Genomic DNA, 22,589 nt, shown 5'->3' on the forward strand with positions numbered 1-22,589 from the left:
CGTCAACTTCTTCGGCCCACCTCTCCGACCGGAGCACTCGCTCTAGGCTCCAGCCGCCTCCGAAAGGCCTCTCTGATCGAAAGGCCTGCCCCGAGCCCGACTTCCGACTCCGACCCCGTGTCTCTCCGACCGGGGTACGCGAGGACACTGCTTCCTAATCCGACCCCGCGTCTCCGACCGAGGACCCCGTAGAAAGCCTGTTTACCGCTCTTTTCCAACTGGCGCGGCCAGGGCCGACTAGGGCCATCCAACCGGGGACGCCCGTTCGGAAGGAACCAGGGGCGAACGGAGAAAGCAGTGCACAAAGTCAAACCACGATACCGGGACCATACCCTGTACGCCTGCGGAAGCAGTGCTTCACAACCGCCCTGACACAAACAGTATTGTAGGCGCCGACATTTGTGTCTACAGTATTGTGGGCGCCATTGAGCTCCCATACGGCAAAAAGCCCCCCATGCCTCTGGGCATCAATAGTGGGCGCCGGGGTTCACCATACCTGGTACTCATGGTAAGGGCTCCTCACATAACAAAAGTATTTTGCAGGTACCGACATCCACCCTTCCTGAAGAAGCCAACGCAACCTCACATGTGCACCTGACATTCTACAGTGACATCAACAGTATTGTGGGCGCCTATCATCATCGCTACCCTCGTCGGCGTGGGCAACAAGGCTTAGAAACATCCGTACTCTCTCCCTCTCACCTGTAAAGCCATCCCCTTTATCTATAAAAGGGGATGCGCTCCCTCCAACAAAGGAGGTCAACTTCTTCAAGTTCAGACTCACTAGATCGATAGCTCGCAACCCCTCAAGCACACGCTTGGACTTCTAGCTCATAGCGGAGTTTCGGTCGCCCTCGACCCTTCCGGTCGGACCCGACCGGGCCTCTTGAACACCCCTCATTTCTCCTTCTCGTTTGTAACCCCACTACAGACTTCGAGCACCTAGGCTCGGGAATAAAGTCGCCGACCGACCCAAACTGGACGTAGGGCACGTTGCCTGAACCAGTATAAATCCTGTGTCATTGAGTGCTAGGCCACCTCCGATCACAACGTACATCAAAACTACAAATATTTACTAGTTGATCACTTTTTGTACCGACATCATCTTTCTCAGCCTTCTCTGCAACGCTACAACCGAGATGGTAAGCTGATCACTGCAAGAAGAAAGACAAATTAGTCGAAGTTCAAACAAATGTGAACGAATGTCACCGAAGCCTAGCTGCACACTGAAAACATAACTCAAGCTGACACTGTGCAAAACATTATTAAATAAGCTACTTCTAGACAATCTGAAATGTGTGGTTACTCGAGCAGTTGAGCTATCCTCAAACCTTTCAATGATGAACTTAACAGCTCTGAGATACTAAATTTGTACTGCTTTTCATCACAAATTCCAGGCTCATGTAAGAACTGATTGCATTTCAGCACAGGTTAACTATTTACAATACTACAAGATCATTAATCAGTAACTAGGCCATACAGTAGCACAAGACTGTTCAAATTTTGAACAATTCTCGAAAAACACCAACTACAACACGAATCTCATGGCCTCTGCTCTTCTTTCATGGACACGCATTTGCCATTTCAAGCTTTCAATGCACAGGGCATGGACGCAACACAGAGATCCAAACAAGTAGTAAGAAAAACCCCGAGAACTACTGCAACAGACAGAACAGTTTGATGCTCTAGTTGCTCTAAGAGATATATTAACTAACAAGTCACCGTGTCTATATTTTTTTTTTCAAAATTTAAACTATTAATGCAGCAATTAAAGTTGTGTGTCCTTGATTGTGAGTGCATACCTTGTTCAGGTGGTGCCACTGCTTTGATCAGAATGTTTGTATTCTTACAATCTTGACTGAACATCTGCAGCAATGAAATATCATCAGAAAGGAGTGCAAAATAAATTATTTCTGAAGGAATGCAGATCTATATAAGGTTCCAGATATTTCAGATAGTAAAAGTCCGATTTTCATAGTCCAGGAACTGCTTATAGCATATTGTCCATGCTTGTCATCTCCAAGAAAACCATACAACAAATGGGATGGAGGGAGCGTGTACCTATGCTTGGCGGCAATGACACACTCGAAGAGATCCCTGATTAGGGTTTGGTGCTGGAGGAGGCGCGTCAGCAGGAGACACACTTTTTTTGACCGCAGCAGGAGACACACTTGATCTGAGGATGTAAAGAAAGAAGCAGAGACGACAACTAGCTGCCTATGTTGATGGTGTCAAATTGTCTGCATCGGCGCTCCATAGCACCAATGATATCAGAGCCAGTGCACTACAGTGGATAGCTGCAACAGGAAAGTTCCATACAGTGAAGATGATCAACTGGCTTTTGGATTGGTAATTTTGTTGAGCTTTCCCATTACTCCCTGGTCCTATCTACAGATGGTAGTTGTATTTACTTTACATTAGTGATTAAAAATACCGGCACCTACAGATATTTAGTTTCTGGGTAACATAAAAAAAGTAGCTCAAAAGAAAAGTACCTGCTACAGTTCAGTATTTCAATTTCTACGCTTTCTGTACGATAAACCAGTTTCTGATGAAAATATAAAACCTGAAACTAATAACCATGAATCAAAGTAGTAAGAGCACCAAAACAGCATTGGAGGTGTACAGTATAATAAAGACATAGATGCAGTAGAGAGGGAACTCCTAAGGCAATTATCTGAAAAAAATGAAGAGCAGCACATTGCTTGATTAGTCAACAGTATCCTGATTCACAGGCATAATCAGTGGAGAAAATTCCTAATTTCTAGTTTGGTGAAAGAAAAAATTGTTCATTGCTGAGTTTAACTCCAATCAGGTTGCATCCATGCCGTAATCAAGCCAATTAATGAGAAGTTCTCATATATTGTAAAAGCAGAAACTGGATTAAATAAGATGGCTCGCATTATACATTTTTTCCTACAGTAGCCTAGAGTAGCAAGAAGCCATCACATGGGATTAATGGAGTAAATGTCTTTATCAAGTGAACTGTCTTCCCTTCTAATGGAAACAAATGTACTTCGATAAAAAGTAATGCAGTGCATGTAGACCATACTGAAAAGAAGGAAGCACCTGAACAACAAACAGGGAGCAAGTAAGAAGATCATCTTCCTAGAGCCGGTGTGAGAGCCGAGCACGCCGCTGGTCATGTCAACGCACTGGATCTCTGTAGGCTTGGAGAGGCCCACCTCTCCCAGTACAGCCATCACTCCTCCCTAAGGCTGAGCTCCTCGAAGCTCTCCACAGCCTCAACCCTCTTCCCCTGCTGCGGATGCTGTGAGCAGCACTCTACGCCCCTTGACTTTTTTCCCTTGAGGGAGGCTTCGGGGCAACGAGCCAGGATGCATCCTTGAGGTGGCGACAAGGCATGCTTGCTTGGCGCTACAAGTCATCAAATGGGTGTCCTTACCCAATTTGAAAATGAGAGGGATCAAATTGGTCACTAGCCCTACCTACTTAATGTTTGCCCACGACCTGAAAGCTTGGACATCTTCAATCCTTTTACTTTGAGCTTCTGTTTTGTCATGCAATGAATTCAGATTCCTATACAGGTTCTTGTGTAGCTTCAGGAAGGCATGCCTGTATTTCCACTTGTCACAGTAAATGTTATGTTTTGACATGTAACTAATGATCTCCATCACCCTCGAAAAATATCCACCTTTAAGAAAATTCAAAACCAAGCAATCAAGCAAGTCCCTATCCAAATCTAACTCTCCATATTCAAGTCTGCGCTTTATTTCTCCCCACAGCATGGTGATCTCTCTATGCATGTCCATTGAAGAATAACCGCACAATATATGGCAAAAAGTATGCAATATGGGTCTGATATTTTGCTCTCTCATACGCTTATATGTGCAAAGAGCATCTTCCATCATTTTTGCCTTGCAGAAGAAAAGAACTGAATTATTGAACTCTAATGTCAAGTGCTCTCCAGCATTGTAATGCTTAATTTCATCAGCCAAAGCAGCAAGCAAAGATGAACTACCGAGGGGCATTTCATATTTCACTACTTTGGCAATATTCTTGATTGCAAATGGAGAATTAGTATGAATACCATCCATGGTAGATGCTATCTTTTGTATCTGTTGAAGAAGGCCATTGGATTCTTCTGACTTATTCTCCTTCTCATATGCTCTCAGAAGAGAAATGTAACCAGTAATCCCAACTGGAATCCCAGCTGACTCCAAATCATCTATGATATCATAAGCAGCATGCAACCATCCCATTTGAATGCATGCATTGACCACATCTTGTGGAGAAATTAACTCTAGACCATCTTTACGTGATGTAATTAAAAAGCTAGACAGTATATGCATATTCCTTGATTTCACACAGCCTATAATAAGTTTAGCAAGAGCCTTTTCAGTATGAAGAAGGTTTCCATCAGTAAGAATAACAAGGCCGAATTGGCTTTCTGTACCCAAAACAAAACCCCTGTCAACTTTTCCAGGATCAAACATTATTCTATATCCGCTTTTCAGATTTCCAGAGCCAATTTGTATGATACTTTGTTTCTGTAAATCATTACAAAAGAAAACACCAGGTTTCCGTTGCTGATGCAGATCGATTAAAAACTTTGCCGCAGCATCCATGTCATTATATTTGAAATGCAGACTCAATAGACTGTCATAAAAATGCTGGTAGTACTGAAGAAATGTCAAAGATGTTAAAGAGTCGATGCTTCTTTTCATGTGTATCAACTCATCTCGTTGCCCAACCATCTCAAAGACACGGCTAGCCATCACCACTGTATTTACATCGGCCACAACTCCGATCAATGACATCAGCTCCATTATTTTCTGGGCCTTGATAATGCATTTAAAGTTCACGCATGACTCCAAAACCATATTGAACAAGGTGGCATTGTTTTTTATTGGATCCAGTTTTTTCATCTCCCGCCTATCTGTAACTTGGTCCAAGAAACTCTCGCAAGTCTCAATCAGAACATCCGTGGCAAGGTAGGATCCTACCTGTGACTTCAACATATGCAGAAACGACATGCTCAGCATATCAACATCAGGAAGCTTTCTACTCTCCAGTATGATCCTCAAGACCGTGGAGGCCGGGACAAGCATCTGATCTCTCGCAAGCGCCAACGCTAGCCTCATCAGGGAGCCACAATTAAGAAGATTTCTGTTAACTTGATAAACTGAGAGAACCATGTCAAATGCCCTCTGAAGCCACCTCCGACTAGACATGTAGGACAGCGACACGATCATACTATTCAGTACCCGTGGCTCAGGAAGACCATGAAGCTTCTTGTAATTGCTGAAAGATTGCAGCACCTCTTCAACATTTCCATCCTTCATAGCACAGTCTATCTTCCTCAACAGAGTTTCACGGGATGGCGCCTCCCATGCCAGAACCTTACTGGTGCTAGTGCTTGTGGAAATATAACTCCTCCATGGCCCATAGACATTGCTGGCCTGTAACAAGAACAAAAGAATTCATATTATTGGCCACTAAAGCAAAGCCAACCATGCACAAGTATGTATACCTCAAACTGTTTCCAAGCAGTGTGTTCTTACAGGCGAGGTAGCTCTGGTAGCGTGAGGGAGCGACGTGAGGCGCAGGTAGGGCCAGCACGCCAGAAACAACCTCCTCATTCAAGGCAGTGGTGGATCCAGGAAAATATAGTGGTGAAACACAGCGCTCTAGAACAAGTGAACAACATAAGTCCATCACATTCCATACAAGTCAAAAATGTACTAGTTTAGACGGTATAATTCAATACATAATTCAGCAAACGGGTCGGTATGCAGCTACAAACTTCATTTGGTTTGGTATATAAGTAGAAAATGGCCAAAACACAAAGGTCTCATAATAATACCTCAAGTTTAACGCTCTGATTTGATGTCAATATAACATAAGCGAATCCCTCGCCACTGTCTAATGAAACAATGAATATATCCCTTCCCACACGCATATCAATGTAACACACCAATTCCAAGCTAAGATAAAACTTCTAAACAAAATACAGAGATTCTACACTAAACTTATCAGAGACAGAGATTTTTTTTTAACGAGAGAGACACAGAGATTGTTAAGCAAACGTACACTTGAAATCACCACATCAGAGCAGCGCAGATGTAGAGGACCGAGGACGGCGCTGGACGATTAGCGCTACAGCCTACAGGCACAGGCGTGGACGACACAGACGGCGACAGAGGCACGGAGGTAGAGAACAAGGACGCGACGGCGCTGGATGGCGGCTCCGACGCTCGGGACTGGTCGAGCGCTGGCGGGTGTCGGCGGCTCGGCGCGCGCTGCTCGGTGGTTGGGTCGGTCGTCGGCCGCCGCCGCCGCTCGGTCGAGTCGAGACGCCGCGTCAGACGAGCTGGGAAATAGCACCGCCGCAGGGACTGACAGGGAGATGGGCTACCGCCTACTGTGCGCTATGGTTAGGCAGCGCGTTGGGCTTTCTCCAGTTTCGGCCTTCAGTTCAATGTCTAAGCAGTAAAAGGGTTTTGGGCCAAATTGGGGTGGTTTTGGGCCTATACAGTATCCTTTGGACCCGCCCCTGAGTAGGGCACCTGCTCTCGAGTCTCGAGTCTCGAGTCTCGCTCGACTCGGCTGCTGCCGACGCCGCCACTACGACTCCGCTCGCAGTGACTGGATCCTACCGCTGCCTGCCCGCTGGCCACCGCCCTGCTGGATCCCTGTCTCCCTCCGCCGGTCTGATGCCCTCGCCCCTCGGCAGGCGGCAGCTCATCTCGAGTGCTCCCTTCTCGCCCACGGCCGTGCTCGCTTAGCCCGGCCGGCGTCACCGCGGAAAGGTGCAGGCGGAGCAGCGGCGCTGTGCTGCACCGCCCCGGGCCCCGGCTGTCTTGCGCCACCACTCACAGCTTGTAGGGCGCAGGCTGGCGGCCGTAGCTCTGTTCCGGCGGTTGGGCCTTCAAGGTTGCACTCCTATTCGTCTGCTCTGGTACAGCTGCAACCTACAATTTGGTACATTTCTCTCCTGTCTTAATCCCTAATTTCCAATTCCAACTGTTTGTAGTTGTAGTATCTATTAAATTGCATTGAAAATTGAAAGTAGAGCCATCATTTTAAAATGAAAATCAACAGAATGTTCACAACGAAAAAGACCAAAATTTTGGCATCTTATTTTCCCTCAGGCTGCTATCAAACAACCGAAGGTATTTATTTTTGTGTGACCATGTAATGTTTTTAACTATTTTATCACACTAAACATGTAGTTCAACTATAATCTCGACTTGAAAATTTTCCTTCATTTTATTTAATTCTCTATGCTTAATATACATGGAGTATTTTCCACTAGTAGGAAATGGTCCTAGTCTTCAAGAAATCCTGGGTCCGCCACTGGTGGCATCCAACTTCAGGCACTAATGAGGGCACAAGTCAACCAAAGAAACCTATGGCAGGGTTTATGCACTCGAACATAATTGATTATCCAGGAAATCGCAAACCAATTGAAGATTATCCACTTGAAATTAGAGACCAAATAAGGAGGGCATATGCTTTCAGTGATCCAACCCAACCTCGTAATCATACATTTCCTCGTATGTTAGTGCCTAAAAATCTTCAAACGGTTTGAAGAAATGTAAGATCGCCATATGTTAGTGCTAGTGCCTAAAAAGACTTCACTGGTATGCACCATCCTTTTCTACTTTTAGAATTTTTAAGTTAATATTTATGTCATTAATTTAATGTTTTTTTGGTATAGATTGATCCTTAGGAAGAATAATAAGTGTCACGTGTCATGCCTTCCTCTATTAGTTTAGTATGGAAAAATTGCATCTTTTATTTACTTGTTCTCATGTTGTATTTTGAATGATTCATCTATGTTTTAATATGAAACCACTTTAAACTTGTACATTTTGACTTGTATGGAATATGATGGACTTACGTTGTTTACTTGTTCTAGAGCGATTTATTTCAGCCACCCTATATATTTTTCATGGATCCGCCTCTACCTACAAATGTCGAATAGCCTAAGGAAGTTCTGTTGTATCAATTACACTGGTTGCTTTCATAATTTAGGCTTCTGGAAATCGTGATTTCACCTTTCTCCTTTTCTTTTCCTCTTATGAAACAAAGAGTTATCTTTTCCAATGTTGAAGTAATTAAAGGGCGATGAGGACCATATACTTTTACCCATGTACAAGTCTAAACACAACATATATATTTCGACTAGAGGTAGTGTGTGGAATTCCAGTGGCACTGTCTGCTCCAGTTCATTCACCTCTACGATGATGGTGCAAACAGTGCCGTAGGTGTACTCATCATGATTCTGTTAAGAATGTCTATACAAAATTAATGACACATCTGCTCTATTTTCAGTCTGACTTGAAAGTTTTGGAACCAATGGAAGAGGAAGAGTATAGTTCTGAAACATCTAACGAAGAAGACGGCGAAAAAGAAGGAAATGCTGCTGAGAGTGATGTCTTCAGACCAGTTGATGTAGATCCAGCCTGTTTACCAAAAGTAGGGATGTTATTTGACTCGGAGGAAGATGCCTTTCAGTTTTATGTGACATATGGCTGTCACGCAGGTTTTGGTATTACAAGAAGATCTAACAATACATTTGATGGTTTCCGCTATCGCTCTACATTCATATGTTCTAAAGGAGGGCAGTCTAGACTGAGATCTGGTGTGACAAGACCTGCAAGAAAGCCAGGCATGAAGACTGGCTGCAAGGCCAAGATGATTGTGAAGGATGCCCATTTTCAAAACCGCTGGAAAGTAATTGTTCTTGAGTTGGAGCACAACCATCCGTTGGATCCGAGCTTGCTTAAGTTTAAGAGACATTTGAAGAACTCCCCTTTTTCGATAAATCCACCTCAAATTTGTGAGTCTGAGGGACTACAGAGCAACTCAGCTCTTGTACATTCAAGCAGAGTTGGTGATACTGGTGTAACTTCGTCTTCTACACAGATTGAATTCAAAGCCAAAATAGACAGAAATAGGAAATTGAAGCTTGCAGAAGGAGACTTAGACGCCCTGTTGGATTTTCTCAACAAAATGCAAGACCAAAACCCTTGTTTCTTTTACAGTTAAGATATGAATGAGCAAGGGCAGCTAAGGAATGTCTTTTGGGCTGATGCTAAATCACGCAGTTCATACAATTACTTTGGTGATGTTGTTGCTATTAATGTCACAAACTTTAGTGATCAGTATGATATGCAGTTTGTGTCATTCATGGGCACTAATCACCGTGCACAGCCAGTGTTACTAGGTTGTGGCCTGCTTGCTGGTAGATCTCTTGGGGCTTATGTGTGGCTTTTTGGTACATGGTTAAGATGTATGAATGCCAAGCCACCACATTCAATAATTACAAACTACTGTCATGATGTAGCGATAGCTATTAAAAAGATTTTCCCTAACGCAAGGCACCGTTTTTGCCTCACACACATCTTAAATGTGCTTCCTGCAAAGTTGGAAGAAATGGAGAACAAGGATGAAATTATTTCCACATTCACCACACTGGCCTATGATTATGTTACTGTGCCTGACTTTGACAGAGAGTGGCAAGATACCATCCAACATTTTCGGACATTTTCGTTTAGAGGGAAATGAATGGCTGTCCAAACTATATGAGGTCAGGATGCAGTGGGCTCCTGTTTATGTTAAGGATTCGTTTTGGGCAGGAATGTCTGTCACAGACAGAAGTGATAGTATAACTGACTATTTTGATGGCTGGTTGATGTCAGGAACCTCTTTGAAAATGTTTGTAGAGCAATATGAGGAAGCTGTTAAAGGCGAGTTAGAAAAGGAATCTTATGAAGATTTACGATCAGCTCAGATGAGGCCACCAATGGTGACGGGTTTGCCCGTGGAAGATCAAGCAGCAAAGGTGTACACTGCAGAAATCTTTCAGAAGTTCTTCAATGAAATAGGACATTCATTTCATTGCAATTATAGTATACTTGAACGGAATGATTCAATGGTTACATACATAGTTTCGGAGCATGTCGATCAAACAAACAAGGTAGACTACAAGGTTGCTTATGATAATGTTCAAGGTGACATATGGTGCCTCTGCCGTTTGTACCAATCCAAAGGAATGTTGTGCAGGCATGCACTCACTGTACTGAGACAGGAGCTTGTGCCGATGATTCCACAAAAATACATCATTCATTGCTGGTGCAAGGACTGTAAACAAACCTGTGCTTCCATATCCCAGCCTGTCTCAGCAGGTAATCAGGAACTGGGAAGCTACGATGATCTGTACAAACTTGGCCACCAATACTTTGCAGAAGTTGTGGAATTTGGTTCAATGAACTCAGAATCAAAAGAATATGCTTTGTCAATCATGAGGGAAATCAGGGATAAAGTGATTTCATATGAGAAGTCACTAAGAGATCAAAGGGTTGACAGCCATGTTTCAACAGCCAACTTTGCATACAATCCTGTGAACGAGGATTTTACTGATGATGCTTTGCCCATCTCTCTTAGTACAAAGGGCTGGGATCTTACCCAAGGCCAATCCAAACGTTCCCGAAAGAAGAAGCTGGTGACCCCAACTGTTCTTGATACTTTGAAAAAGAAAACTAAAAGGGCATATAACAAAAGGAGGAATGCCACTGCAAACAACCTGAACACAGCTGCCACTGTAACTGACAGCGTAACTGATGGCACAAATGTAGGTGATGTTATTTGATTTGTACATTTGGCTAAAAATTATTGTTTTGGTTATTTTGGAAATAATTTTTTTCTCTCATTTTTATTAGGTTCAGCAGAATCCTGTAAATGAGGGATGGCCGTTAACGTCAACTACTGCTCCGGAAACTTTCCCTTATGGAGTAATCCCAGATATAAACTTTCCATTTTTGTCATCTCTTTGCTGTTTCAGGAGTTGGTGGAATTCACGCATATACTAAGTAACATTCATTTTTGCAGGTGGAGAACATTTCATTTGATTTGTCACAATACAACAATGCCCCAAGCTTCCACTGGCCTGAAAGCAGCAGCAGGTCTCAGCTCCAGTGAGAGTAGGCAGCAATGCAATTGTGGATGCCTTCCAATAGACTAAGTTCTGACAGCCTTGTAATTTGGAAAACCTAGGGTGATGGATCAGGTTTGATCTTTCTATTCCTGCGTGGGACTCTGGGAGTCGGTGACCACCTGAGCAGAAAGGAGATCAAATGTGGTGAAGTGAAATCTACCATCTTTGAACCAATTTAGTCGAAAGGGTTCTGTACATAATCATTTCTTCTTTTTTTCTTTCATGGATATTTGCAGCTCCCAATAGGTTTTATCTGAACCATGTATGTTAGGTCATGCCCCTGAATCGATTTCAAATAAGGACCTGATGTTTCCCTGTGTATCCCTCGTGAAATCGTATGCCCTTCTCTGATGAAGCCGTTTGTAACCAGATGTTTATTGCTTCATCAAGTTTCTTCATCTGTGTTCTCTAATATTTGTTCTGTCCAGATAATATTTTGTATCATTTTATCCTTTGCAACTGATAAACTAGAGCAAGCTGAAGGCCAGCTGGCACACATTCGATTTGGTTGTATGCTTATGCCATCACAGCGAAAGAAAGAGGTCAGTTTCTTCATCTATGTTCTCTAAGCTAACTTGTGTGTCCTTTGATGGCCAACACTTATGTTTTGCCCTTTACAAGAATGATACTGCTTAATTTTTCATGTCTATTGTCATTTGTCACCCAAAATTTTCTAGGTGTAAGGTCGAGATGACGGACTAGAGGGGGGTGAATAGTTATTTCTAAAATTAATCGTGTCGGCAAACCGAAACAAGTGCGGAATTAAAACTATCGGTCTAGCCAAGACTACACTCCTCTATCTATGTTCTCTAGCACCTTCTAAAGATACTAATTAAGCAACAAAGGTGTCGGACTAGTTAGAGCTTACCTGACCAATTCTAGAAGCAAAGTCACACAATCCTACGCCACTAGTACTTTAAGCAAAAAGAGAGCTCCACACATGCTAGTAAGCAAAAGCACAAAACCATCTAATGCTTACTAACAATACTCAATAATAAGACAACCAATGTCAAATTAGAGAGCGCAATTACTTAGCTACACAAACTAAGCAATGTGACTAACAAGGTCACACAAACCAAATTAGCCACGCAAGGGAGCTACTTCTATGCTACACAAGCAAGAAGGTAACTAGTAAGCTACACAAGCTAACTAATTATAAGAGCAACTACACAAGCACAATGTATGCAAAAATAATTACAAGCTTGTGTAACGAGGATGCAAACCAACGGGAAGAACAAGGTTGACACGGTGATTTTTCTCTCGAGGTTCACGTGTTTGCCAACACGCTAGTCCCCGTTGTGTCGACCGCTCACTTGGTGGTTCGGCGGCTAATTGGCATCACCCACCAAGCCCACACGTCGGGCACCGCAAGAACCTACCCCGAAAGTGACGGTAGTTTAATGACACGCTCAACTAGAGTTGCTCTTCGCGGCTCCCGCGGGGCGAGCACAATGCCCTTCACAAAGCTCTTCTCCGGAGCACCGCACAAGCTTCTTACGGGCTTCGACGGAGACCACCACCAAGCCGTCTAGGAGGTGGCAACCTCCAAGAGTAACAAGCACCACCGGCTTGCAACTCGATCACCTAGTGCATTGCAACTCGATCACCTAGTGGCTTGGGACTGAAAGGCTATGTTATTGTTGTTGTCGTCGTCGTAAACATTGATGTACTCAGACTGCCAAGGCCTTCTCACAGCCCTCAATTTTCTCTGCCATCGATAACATCTTTTTTTTTTTTTTTTTTTTTTTGTCTAATGCACTTCTCGCTATTTCAGGTTCACTCCATGGTTCCTGCTACGTCCATATGAAAATTGCATGTCTTATGCCATCTCTACACTACAGCTTCTACTATGGTCCATGCTACTGAACGACGCCCTACTTACAAGGTAACAATTTTTCCTCCAATAGTCGTACTCAGCCTGGTCAAATGTTCGCACCGTACCCAGTTTGCTGTACCACCACCTACCTCTAATTATATACTCCATATGGTAACTCTTTCTACTTCAGGTTCCATGGATGCTGTATAAATAGCCTCTGTTCCATGCTTTCCAGCACATACCCCACATTTCATAAAGTAACTAATTTTCTTATCAATACACGGCCTTTTTCCCCTCAAATCATTCTTTCAAAAATGTTTCCACAGCTGCTTCTGCTTCTGTATACCCACATAGCAGGGCACTACATTCAGTCCAAACAACAAATTCAAGTGCCTTTCATTACTGCATATGCTGTGCTACAGAATAATAGGAAAAACTTAAGCTTTCCATATAGAATATTCGAAATTACAAAAAAAAGGCTCCATGCTTGCTACTGCTACCTTACCCCACATTTCATAAAGTAACTAATTTTCTTATCAATACACGGCCTTTTTTCACCTCAAATCATTTTTCCCAATATGCTTCCACACCTGCTTCTGGATACCCACACAGCAGCCCACTACCTTCAGTCCAAACAACATGGCAAATTCAAGGGCTTTTCATTACTGCATATAGACATATAATGGTGTGCTACAGAATAATAGAAAAAAAGCCTCCATATAGAATATTCTAAGTTACCAAAAAAAAAGACTCCATGCTTGCTACTGCTACCCGTGCAGTGCTTACCCTTATGTCTATGAAAAACACAGACTCACATTTTCCCCATAATAAAGTGCATTGCAATGCCTGCCAGCAACCAACAAACCAAGCCTCCTCATCTACCTACTAATTTATTTTCACGCATGTTGTAACTCCAAACAGCCTCACATTGGCACGCTCTCATCACTCATTCTGTACATCGGACATATGGAGATCCTCACGAAAGCATCAGCAATCGCATAAGTTTATTCTATGTTCCTCAAACACTTTTCTGTACATCAGACAGAGATCTATGGAGGAGGCAAACATTAAACCGATAGCTCTTCCTCCAAAATCTGAAACTACAGTTTTAAGAATGTGAGTGTCATTTTCCCTAGCATTTTCCATTAATTATTTGTCTGCCTTCATGTGCAGCCCAATCACTATGTAAATTCTACATTGGTCCCACAAGGATGCCACATTAGTTCAGATGCTGCAATTTTGGCTCCCAGCGAACTTTTCATGGTCAACGTATCTCCAGTTTCTTGGATACAATGGTCTCTATATTTTGTATTATGTGCTATAGAAAGACCACTACATCTATAAATTTACAGAGTGCTGACCAGGAACTTTGTACATGAATCCATACCAAACTTATAATACATGTGAATTGTGATTTACCTAACATAAACACCTTTTCTGTCTCTCACTAACCATTTTTCATGATCATACTACCAGTTCGACAACCTCACCCGACCAGTGCATTTCCTTTACGCCAAGGCAAATTGAATTCTTCCCTTCTAGAAACGAAACAGATACGGAACCATCTGTACCTAATTTAGCCAACCTTCTCCTTCCATTGCTTCCATGTTTAACCATAGAATGTGCAACATCTCCGACTCCGGCGCCCCGTGCGCACGGGGGTACCCGTTAGTATAAAAAGATGTACAACAGGTACACATGACTCGTACACATGCACACCATCTGCTCGTCCTTTGTTGTCTGCCTCCTGCTGATCTCATTGCCTTGCCTTGTGCATTCCGCGAGCTGGCGCCGAAGCATTCTATGGCGCGGAGACTCGATGCTAGTGGAGGACGCTTCCGGCGGCAACGTCCTCGTGTCTCCCAGCGGCAACTTCTCGGCAACGTCCTCGTGTCTCCCAGCGGCAACTTCTCGTGTGGCTTCTACAAGGTGGCGACGAACGCCTACACGCTGGCCGTCTGGTTCACCCGCTCCGCGGACGCCACCCCGGCGTGGACGGCCAACCGCGAAGCCCCCGTCAACGGCAGGGGCTCGCGCACCCAGTTCTGCAGGGACGGGTCGCTGGTGCTACGAGACCTCAACGGCGGCGTGGTGTGCGACGCCCCTGTCAACGGCAGGGGCTCGCGCACCAAGTTCTGCAGGGACGGGTCGCTGGTGCTACGGGACCTCAACGGCGGCGTGGTGTGGGGCACGAACACCAGCGGCACGCACGCGTGCAGCTGCTCGACACCGGCAACCTCGTCGTGGCTGACGCCGCGGGGCGCACGCTGTGGCAGAGCTTGGACTGGCCCACCGATAGAGCAGCCCATCACCCGGTACAAGCGCCTGGTGTCGGCCTCCGCCGGGGCCTGCCCTACTCCGGCTACTACAGCCTCTACTTCGACAACAACAACATCCTCAATCTCATCTACGACGGGCCGGAGATCAGCAGCAACCATGGGCGGATCTATATACAATGTACTGGGTGCGGGCGCACCCACAAAAATATCAAAAAACGGTGATTATGATCAAATTTTCACCATATTCGCACCCATACGGTAAAATCCCATGCACCCATAAGGCAAGCGCACTCTCCTCGCATTTGCTCTAGCTCCGCCACTGGCAGCAACTACTGGCCGGATCCCTTCAAGCGGTGGTGGGAGAACAACCGGACGGCCTACAACAGCAGCCGGTACGGCAGCCTCGACAGGAGCGGCGCCTTCTCGGCGAGCGATCACACACAGTTCAACGCCTCCGACATGGGCGTGGAGGGTGTCATGAGGCGGCTGACGCTGGACTACGACGGCAACCTCCGGCTGTACAGCCTCGACGACGCCGACGGGAGCTGATGCGCCACGTGGGCCGCGCTCCCGCGGCAGTGCGACGTGCACGGTGTCTGTGGCCGCTACGGCGTGTGCGCGTACCAGCCGCTGCCGGCGCCGGGGCTGGCGCTGGCGTGCTCGTGCCCGGAGGGGTTGGTGGCCCGCGACGCCAGCGACTGGAGCAAGGGCTGCCGCCGCGAGTTCCACGTCAGGTGTGGCGAACCTGTCTATTTCGCGGAAATGCCCAGCTTCGACTTCAACTACACCCCCGGGGTGTCCATGGAGACGTGCCGGAATATGTGCCTCGATGACTGCAACTGCGAGGCGTTCGGCTGCAGGATGGGCGCTGGCGAGTGCTACCCTAAGATCGCCCTGTGGAACGGCCGGGCTCCGGACATCAGCAAGCAGAACATCTTCCTCAAGGTCCCGGCGAGTCTCAAGGTCAAGGGCCTGAACCCGACGGTGCTGGACTTCCATGGCCATGCCTGCACAGTGCAGGAGCGGAACGCCAGCGTCGTCGGCTCCTCCTACTTCCATGTCAGGGGAAACAGGATAAAGTTCGCCTACTTCTACTCATTCCTTGATGTGATCTTCGTCGTGGAGGCCATTTTCATCGTCGTCGGGTGCATGTTCGTATTCCGAGCTGACCCGACCGCTGCCAGAAGACGGGTGCACAACGAAGAAGGGTACGCGCTGCTGTTCAGCCATTTCAGGAGGTTCACCTACGACGAGCTGTTGGACGCCACCGGCAGGTTCTCGGACAGGCTCGGAAGGGGCGCGTCAGGGACCGTGTACAGGGGCGTGCTGGTCTGCTGGAGGACGGCCGCGGCGTTGCGGTGAAGCGGCTAGACGACCTGTCGCAGGCCGACGAGGTGTTCCGGTCGGAGCTAAGCGTGATCGGGCGGATCAACCACATGAACCTGGTCCGGATGTGGGGATTCTGCTCCGAGCACTCGAACCGGCTCTTGGTCTCCGAGTTCGTGGAGAACGGCTCGCTCGACAAGGCCCTCTTCGTCTCCGACGGCTGCGGCGGCGGCGGCGAGAGTGCGCTGGGGTGGCGTTCGAGGTACAGGATCGCCGCCGGCGTTGCCAGGGGGCTGGCGTACCTGCACCACGAGTGCCTGGAGTGGATCGTGCACTGCGACGTGAAGCCGGAGAACATACTGCTGGACCGACTTCGGGCTGGTGAAGCTGCTCAGCCGGGACGCGTGCGGCCGGCTGGGGATGTCGTCTCGAGCGCATTACGCAGGGGGTACACATACACCGCGCCGGAGTGGACGGCAGGCCTCCCGATCACAGGGAAAGCTGACGTGTACAGCTTCGGCGTCGTGCTCCTAGAGCTGTTCAGGGGGCAGAGGGTCTGCGACTGGGCGGTGAAGGTGAGCGGCAGGGGGACGGAGGAGGAGGAGGTGCGCATGGATTTCCGGCGACTGGTCGCGTGGCTAACGGAGAAGACCACGAAGCGTGACGAGGAGCTGTCGTCGTGGGCGTGGCTGGAGGAGTTCGTTGATCCGAGGCTGCACGGTGACTTTAGCCGCTTGCAGGCGGCGGCAATGCTGGAGCTGGCGGTTTCGTGCGTGGGTGACGATCCAGTCTGGAGGCCAAACATGAACGCCGTTTTGCAGAAGCTCGTGTCCCTGGAAGATGCAGCGTCTATGCGTTATGCGTGGGTGATGTGCCCCTTGTCATCTGGTTTCCAATGAAACAGAAAGGCTTCATTTTGACTATAAATTGCAATTTTGTACTAGATGTGAATGTGTACAAATATAATGCACATTTCTTTTGTAAAACACGCTACGGATGCACAAGTCCACACGCACGCACTCATCTTCGTCCTATCCTTTTAAAGCATAGCATATTGATTGTCAATAAAAATTAACAATGAGCCATGCAAATAATTGGTGATTGCGTTACTTTTTTAAAGATGGCAAGGGATTTGCCATAAATATTTTAGGAGAGAAATGTGAGGGGTGCACTTGTCTTATGGTGCTTAGATTTTTACCGTGGAGGTGCTCATAATCACAGTTTTTCGTTTTTTTTTCTAGGGTGTGTCCGCACCCCCATATGATCTTATCGGCGCCTAGAGCTTCGCCTAAAGGAGCGTGGATTTCAGAGCAGAAATGGTTGTTATCAAGTCACTTTCGAATATCTCAGCAGAGCAGCCGGCACGCGGGCTGGGGTATATATTAATCTATTATCAAGTGTTTTGGTCAACTTTGAGACCAATTATGATACACTGGTACATAGGATGAGATTACTGGTGTATGGCTTGATGCAATGTTTCTCCTGACTAGTTAGCAGTTGTAGCAGTTGCTATTGGTGTTGTTTTTCTGTTATACTACTTCAATGCCGTTGTATTTTAGTCCAAATTTTTTATTAATCTAATTGATAGCTCTTTTGTTTGGTTCTTTTAAAAAAAAACTAGAAAAAAAAACAGAGTGATTTCACTTCCCTAATGTGTTTGCACACCACATCTGTATCTCTGTGAGACAAAATCAGGGCCAAGCTTTGGCCATTCATTGGGCTATGTGCATAAGCTGATTTTTTTAGACACAACTTGTACGTTAGAGTTGCACTCTTATCCGCATAGAGGAGTGTTAGTTTAGCTTCTATGAGTACTGTACAATTTGAAGGTCGAAACTCACCTGCATGAAACGAAATCGACTTTGAGGTGTCTGGTTCCTCGGACTAAAGATTAGTCACTGTCGCATCGGATGTTTGACACTAATTTAAAGTGTTAAATATAGACTAATTATAAAATTAATTACACAGATTGAGACTAATTTACGAGACGAATCTATTAAGCCTAATTAGTCCATGATTTGACAATGTGGTGCAACAATAAACATACGCTAATCATAAATTAATTAGGCTTGATAGATTCGTCTTGCTAATTAGTCTACTCTTATGCAATTAGTTTTATAATTATCTCATGTTTAGTTCTCCTTCTAAACGTCTAGGAACTAAACTTTAGTCTCTGAATCCCGGTTAGCATCAGAGAAAAGTAGTTGGCCGTGGGCCCGTGCCCCATGGCCATTCGTTGGGCCAAAATTGTGGAATAAACCAAGCGATCACCTAAGTGTCAGGTTCTGCTAAAAGAAAAACTAAGTGTCAGGTGGGCCGTGGACCGAAATAGAGAGCACGAAAAAAAAAACTAGGTAAATAATTTTGGTCTTGTATAAGCGACGCGCCGTGATACTACAGTGATCGACCATCTTCTGTTTTGACATTTTCGTGCTAGGCTAGCACCAGCTTTACAGTGGTCCAGAAGTCAAACACTCAAAAAGTCAATGAATGCCAGAGAGAGAGAGAGTCGGTGCCTATGGCAGGACGCGGAGAAGAGAGAACTAGTACTCTGTTCTAAAATATACGTGGGATTGTTTATTTCCTTACACTTCGTTTGATTGTACTAAAATTCACTCTAATCCAAACAACCAAATAAGTTTTAAGATTTATTTTTAGATAATGAAAGAACATCGCGCTTCTCCCCATAAATAACTACGGCCGGGTTGCCCTTCCCTCTTAGGGCTACTTTGGCAGCGCGATTTCCTACCGGTTTCCCCGTGATTTCCCAGGGCGAGAAACCCGCAGGGCGATATCTCCCGTGCCAATCTTCCGCGCCGTTTGGAAGCTCCGAGGACGCGGAATTTCACCTGCCTTCCCCGTGTTTTCCACGTGGCAGAATTCCACGAGGCCAGAGGCCGGGAGCGCTTCCCCGTCCCAGCTGCCCCTCGAGGTCTCGACTCACGACACCACCAACATATCCATCTCCACAGTCGTTAGCTTCCTCACCCAGTGCACCGGCCAACGGGATGGCCCTGCCACCGTCCAACTCCTTCTCCAACTCCCCGACCCCGCTGACCTGCGCGGGCGCCTGCGTTGCCCTTCGCGCCGGCGCCCCCGATCGCGAGTGCACTCCCCGCGTCTGATCGACAGGGCAATGCCGGCCTCCACGATGCTCTCCATCTCCAATGTCGCTCCCCGCGGCCGGCGTGGCGACGCCATCCTCCGTAACGCCATCCACCGGTCTCCAGCCCTCGAGCGTCGCGCGAGATGCCACCCGCGCCGGTGCCCCTGACCGCTGTTGCGCTCCACGTGCTGATGTCGGCCTCGGCCACGCCGCCGCCAGACTCCAGCTTTGGGCTCTCCATGCGTGCCGTGGTGTGGATCTCGGTGGGCCGCTTTGTTGGACTGTTGCTGTCAACCTGCTCGATCTGGTGCCTCTTCAGGAGCAAGAAGAAAGGCCAAAGTCTACTTGATTTTTTTTCTGATTTTTAACACCATTTTTGTTGCCCGTGAATTCTGCCCCTAGTTTCCAAATAGCGACAGAGAAAAAAACCACCGATGGGCAAGGTACCCAGGGAAATGAATTGACATTAAAATCCCCTGGGGGGGCTTTTCTTCCCCGGGTCATGCTCCCTTTCCTTCCAAAGTAGCCCTTAGCGGCTTATCAAGGGAGTTGTCCCTCCTCCCCAGAGACCCTCCCTCTCCGAGGCCTATAAATGGAGTTGTCCCTCCTCTCCAGAGACCATCGCCGGAGTTACTCCTCTCTAGAGATTTATCGTCAAAGTTGCCCTAGGCTAATCGAGTATCGAGCCGACACTTGGGAGAGAGGCGGAGCAAGCCATGCCAAGGACCTACGGAGCAAGTGTGGGAGCTGAGAGGCGGAGCAACAGAGCTAAGTGTGGGAGCCAAAAGGACGAGCGAGAGGAGCAATTGATGGAAAACATCACACGGTGGGGGAGACGAGATCTCGCGGTGTCGGATTATATTGAATGGTAGGAAACGCCGGATTACATTGAATGGCCAATTTGTGTGGTTATTAAAAAGTCGAGAAATAAAAGAATGGATGGAGTTCTCGATTATTCTTGTCTATAATCCACGGCTAAAACTATGAAATAATCTATGAATCATCATTCATATTTCAAACACAGAACACTATATACTATAACGTAATATATTTATGCAAACAACAAAAATAGAAGAACTTACTCAGATTGGACGAATATAATAATAATTTAATGAGAACGTGATGAGGATTCGGTGCATCATCATCATAATAATAAACAGGAAAACATGAGTATGTACATATGTACGCGACAACATTTGGATGATTAGATCGGATATGGTTTGCACAAGAACATTTGATCCTGACACCACGAATTCCCATCGAATCAATTCGTGCTTTCTTTTTCTTTTCATCACAATATAAAAAAAAACCGTGAACACAAACCATAGTACCATGCAGATCGCCACGCTAATCACATGGCAGATGTTAAACAGAATTCAAAAGAAAAGATGTCAACCACCGCAGCCGCCGCCACAACCACCGCCACCGCAGCCGCCTCCTCCGCAACCACCGCCGCCTCCACAGCCTCCGCCGCCAGAATCGAGCGCCGAGCCGATGATCGCGCCGGCGGCCAGCCCTCCGACGGCGCCGACGGCGAGCCCCGCGGCCCCCGATCCGAGCCCGCTGCGGCCGGGCCTCTGCTGCGGCGGGTACGCGTACCCGGGGGGCGGCTGCTGCGCGGGGTAGCCGTACGCGCCCGCGGGCGGCGGCGGGTAGCCCTGGCCGTAGTAGTACGCGTTGTTGTTGTTGTTCTGCCGGCGCGGCTTCTTGGCGCCCTGCGCGCACCCGAACGCCGCGATGGCCGCCACGGCCACCGTCGCGGCCACCGCGAGGAACACGATCGCCACGGGACCGAGTGGGGTGCCGTCGTGTTGCGTGGCCGCGGTAGCGCCGACTGCTAGCGCTGACCGAACGGCGAGAAGACTCGCCCGCACCATGGCTATCTCCTCCTTGATGATGATGGTGGGGTGGGGAAGGCCCGAGGCCGGCGAGGGAGGGGTGGGCAAGTGCGCGATGGAGACGGGAAGGTGGAAGGGCAGATAAGAAGGGAGGCTTGGTCAAAGTCTTCTGGTAGTAGTAGTACTATTCAAAATGCACTTGCTCTATATTTCCTACGCAGTTGCAGCGAAGTCACGAAGAAATATTCGTAGGATATATATATATATATATATATATATATATATATATATATATATATATATATATAGGCATGAATTCGTATGATTTTTTTGGATGGATAACCACTAAGAATTCAGGTAATTGCTTGGATAAGGGCCGGTGCATTTTCTTCGGCGATAAGCTTCCTCGTTCGTTGAATAGTACCAAGCGGCACAAACAACGTAGAGCTTGTTGTGTTTCCAAAAAATCTCAACTCAGGCGGAGGCAGCTATGATAACGAGGTTCTATTTGGTTGGCTTCCATTTTTTATCTAACAAAATTATATAGTAAAATAAAACGTCTAGTCATCAGTTGGTTTGCTGCCAAAGAATTAGCATATCGATATTTACCGTCAAAAAATTTAGCAGTCTCTAGAAACTTCTTAAATTAGAAAAGAGAGAAAAAGTGTTTTCTACTATTGTTATGGCACTCAACTAAATGTACATCTATGTTTTTTGTTTTAAAAAAGCTTCGCCATGATTTTGATTGGACAATAATTGAAAGCTAACTAATCGTTGTGAACCTAGGGAAACTATTTTCTTTCTTTTATCTTTGATGATTAAAAAAAACATGTATGGAACTATGGACACACACTACATGTGCCGTGTAGTGCGGACCACTTTTCCCTCCAGACGAGGGACTAAACAACGCCGCATGATGTAGACGATAGGCCTTGCGTAGCTCAGAAAGAATATACCGCTGACACATAGATATTTAAATTTATGCTTTTTAAATATAAATAAATCTATAACTAAGCTACGCATGATCGAATGTGTATGAAATTTTTACTACAGTTTAATCATACAATAGTTAGTCCACCATAAAAATTTCATCATAATTGGACCATAGAAACTGCAGCTTTGAATTATTCTGATTAATTATATAAAAGCATAAATCTAAAGCCACAACAAAAACTTTGTACTAAAGTATACCATATTATATGTTCACCGTGTAGATCTACTCATGTGGAGTCCAACAAAATTAGATTTTCTATTTTAT

General features: G+C 46.2%; 2 protein-coding genes and 2 pseudogenes across 9 annotated transcripts in view; 2 read left to right on the forward strand and 2 right to left on the reverse strand.

The window, feature by feature from the left end:
• Window positions 1–6,397, reverse strand: part of LOC136493936 (pentatricopeptide repeat-containing protein At4g17616-like) — a 28,714-nt gene extending 22,317 nt beyond the window's left edge. Inside the window, exons 1-7 of one of the 8 annotated variants that reach the window (XM_066490064.1) lie at window positions 6,055–6,397; window positions 5,526–5,651; window positions 3,070–5,423; window positions 2,496–2,566; window positions 2,062–2,297; window positions 1,803–1,866; window positions 1,101–1,154 (exon numbers count right to left, since the gene is read on the reverse strand). In XM_066490064.1, the coding sequence (XP_066346161.1) occupies window positions 3,450–5,423; window positions 5,526–5,603 (2,052 nt within the window). In that variant the 5' untranslated portion in view covers window positions 5,604–5,651; window positions 6,055–6,397 and the 3' untranslated portion in view covers window positions 1,101–1,154; window positions 1,803–1,866; window positions 2,062–2,297; window positions 2,496–2,566; window positions 3,070–3,449. Of the gene's footprint in view, window positions 1–1,100; window positions 1,155–1,802; window positions 1,867–2,061; window positions 2,389–2,495; window positions 2,678–3,069; window positions 5,424–5,494; window positions 5,652–6,054 lie in introns of those variants that run through there. The other 7 variants (XM_066490060.1, XM_066490062.1, XM_066490059.1 and 4 more) reach the window with 7 other exon arrangements.
• Window positions 6,398–6,555: 158 nt separating this feature from the next.
• LOC136493938 (protein FAR1-RELATED SEQUENCE 6-like) lies at window positions 6,556–11,378 on the forward strand (annotated as a pseudogene).
• Window positions 11,379–14,493: 3,115 nt separating this feature from the next.
• On the forward strand, window positions 14,494–17,286 carry LOC136492454 (putative receptor protein kinase ZmPK1; annotated as a pseudogene).
• Window positions 17,287–20,694: 3,408 nt separating this feature from the next.
• Window positions 20,695–21,482, reverse strand: LOC136493939 (protein SRC2-like). Its single transcript, XM_066490067.1, has one exon. The coding sequence runs from the start codon at window positions 21,368–21,370 to the stop codon at window positions 20,885–20,887; it is 486 nt and encodes a 161-aa protein (XP_066346164.1). The 5' UTR covers window positions 21,371–21,482; the 3' UTR covers window positions 20,695–20,884.
• Window positions 21,483–22,589: the final 1,107 nt, after the last annotated feature.

This window comes from Miscanthus floridulus, chromosome 11 (genome assembly GCF_019320115.1).
Source record: "Miscanthus floridulus cultivar M001 chromosome 11, ASM1932011v1, whole genome shotgun sequence".
NCBI lineage: Eukaryota > Viridiplantae > Streptophyta > Magnoliopsida > Poales > Poaceae > Miscanthus > Miscanthus floridulus.

Excerpts from the sequence above, each read along its gene's own strand:
- LOC136493939 (XM_066490067.1), bottom strand. The coding sequence starts at position 21,370 with ATGGTGCGGGCGAGTCTTCTCGCCGTTCGGTCAGCGCTAGCAGTCGGC.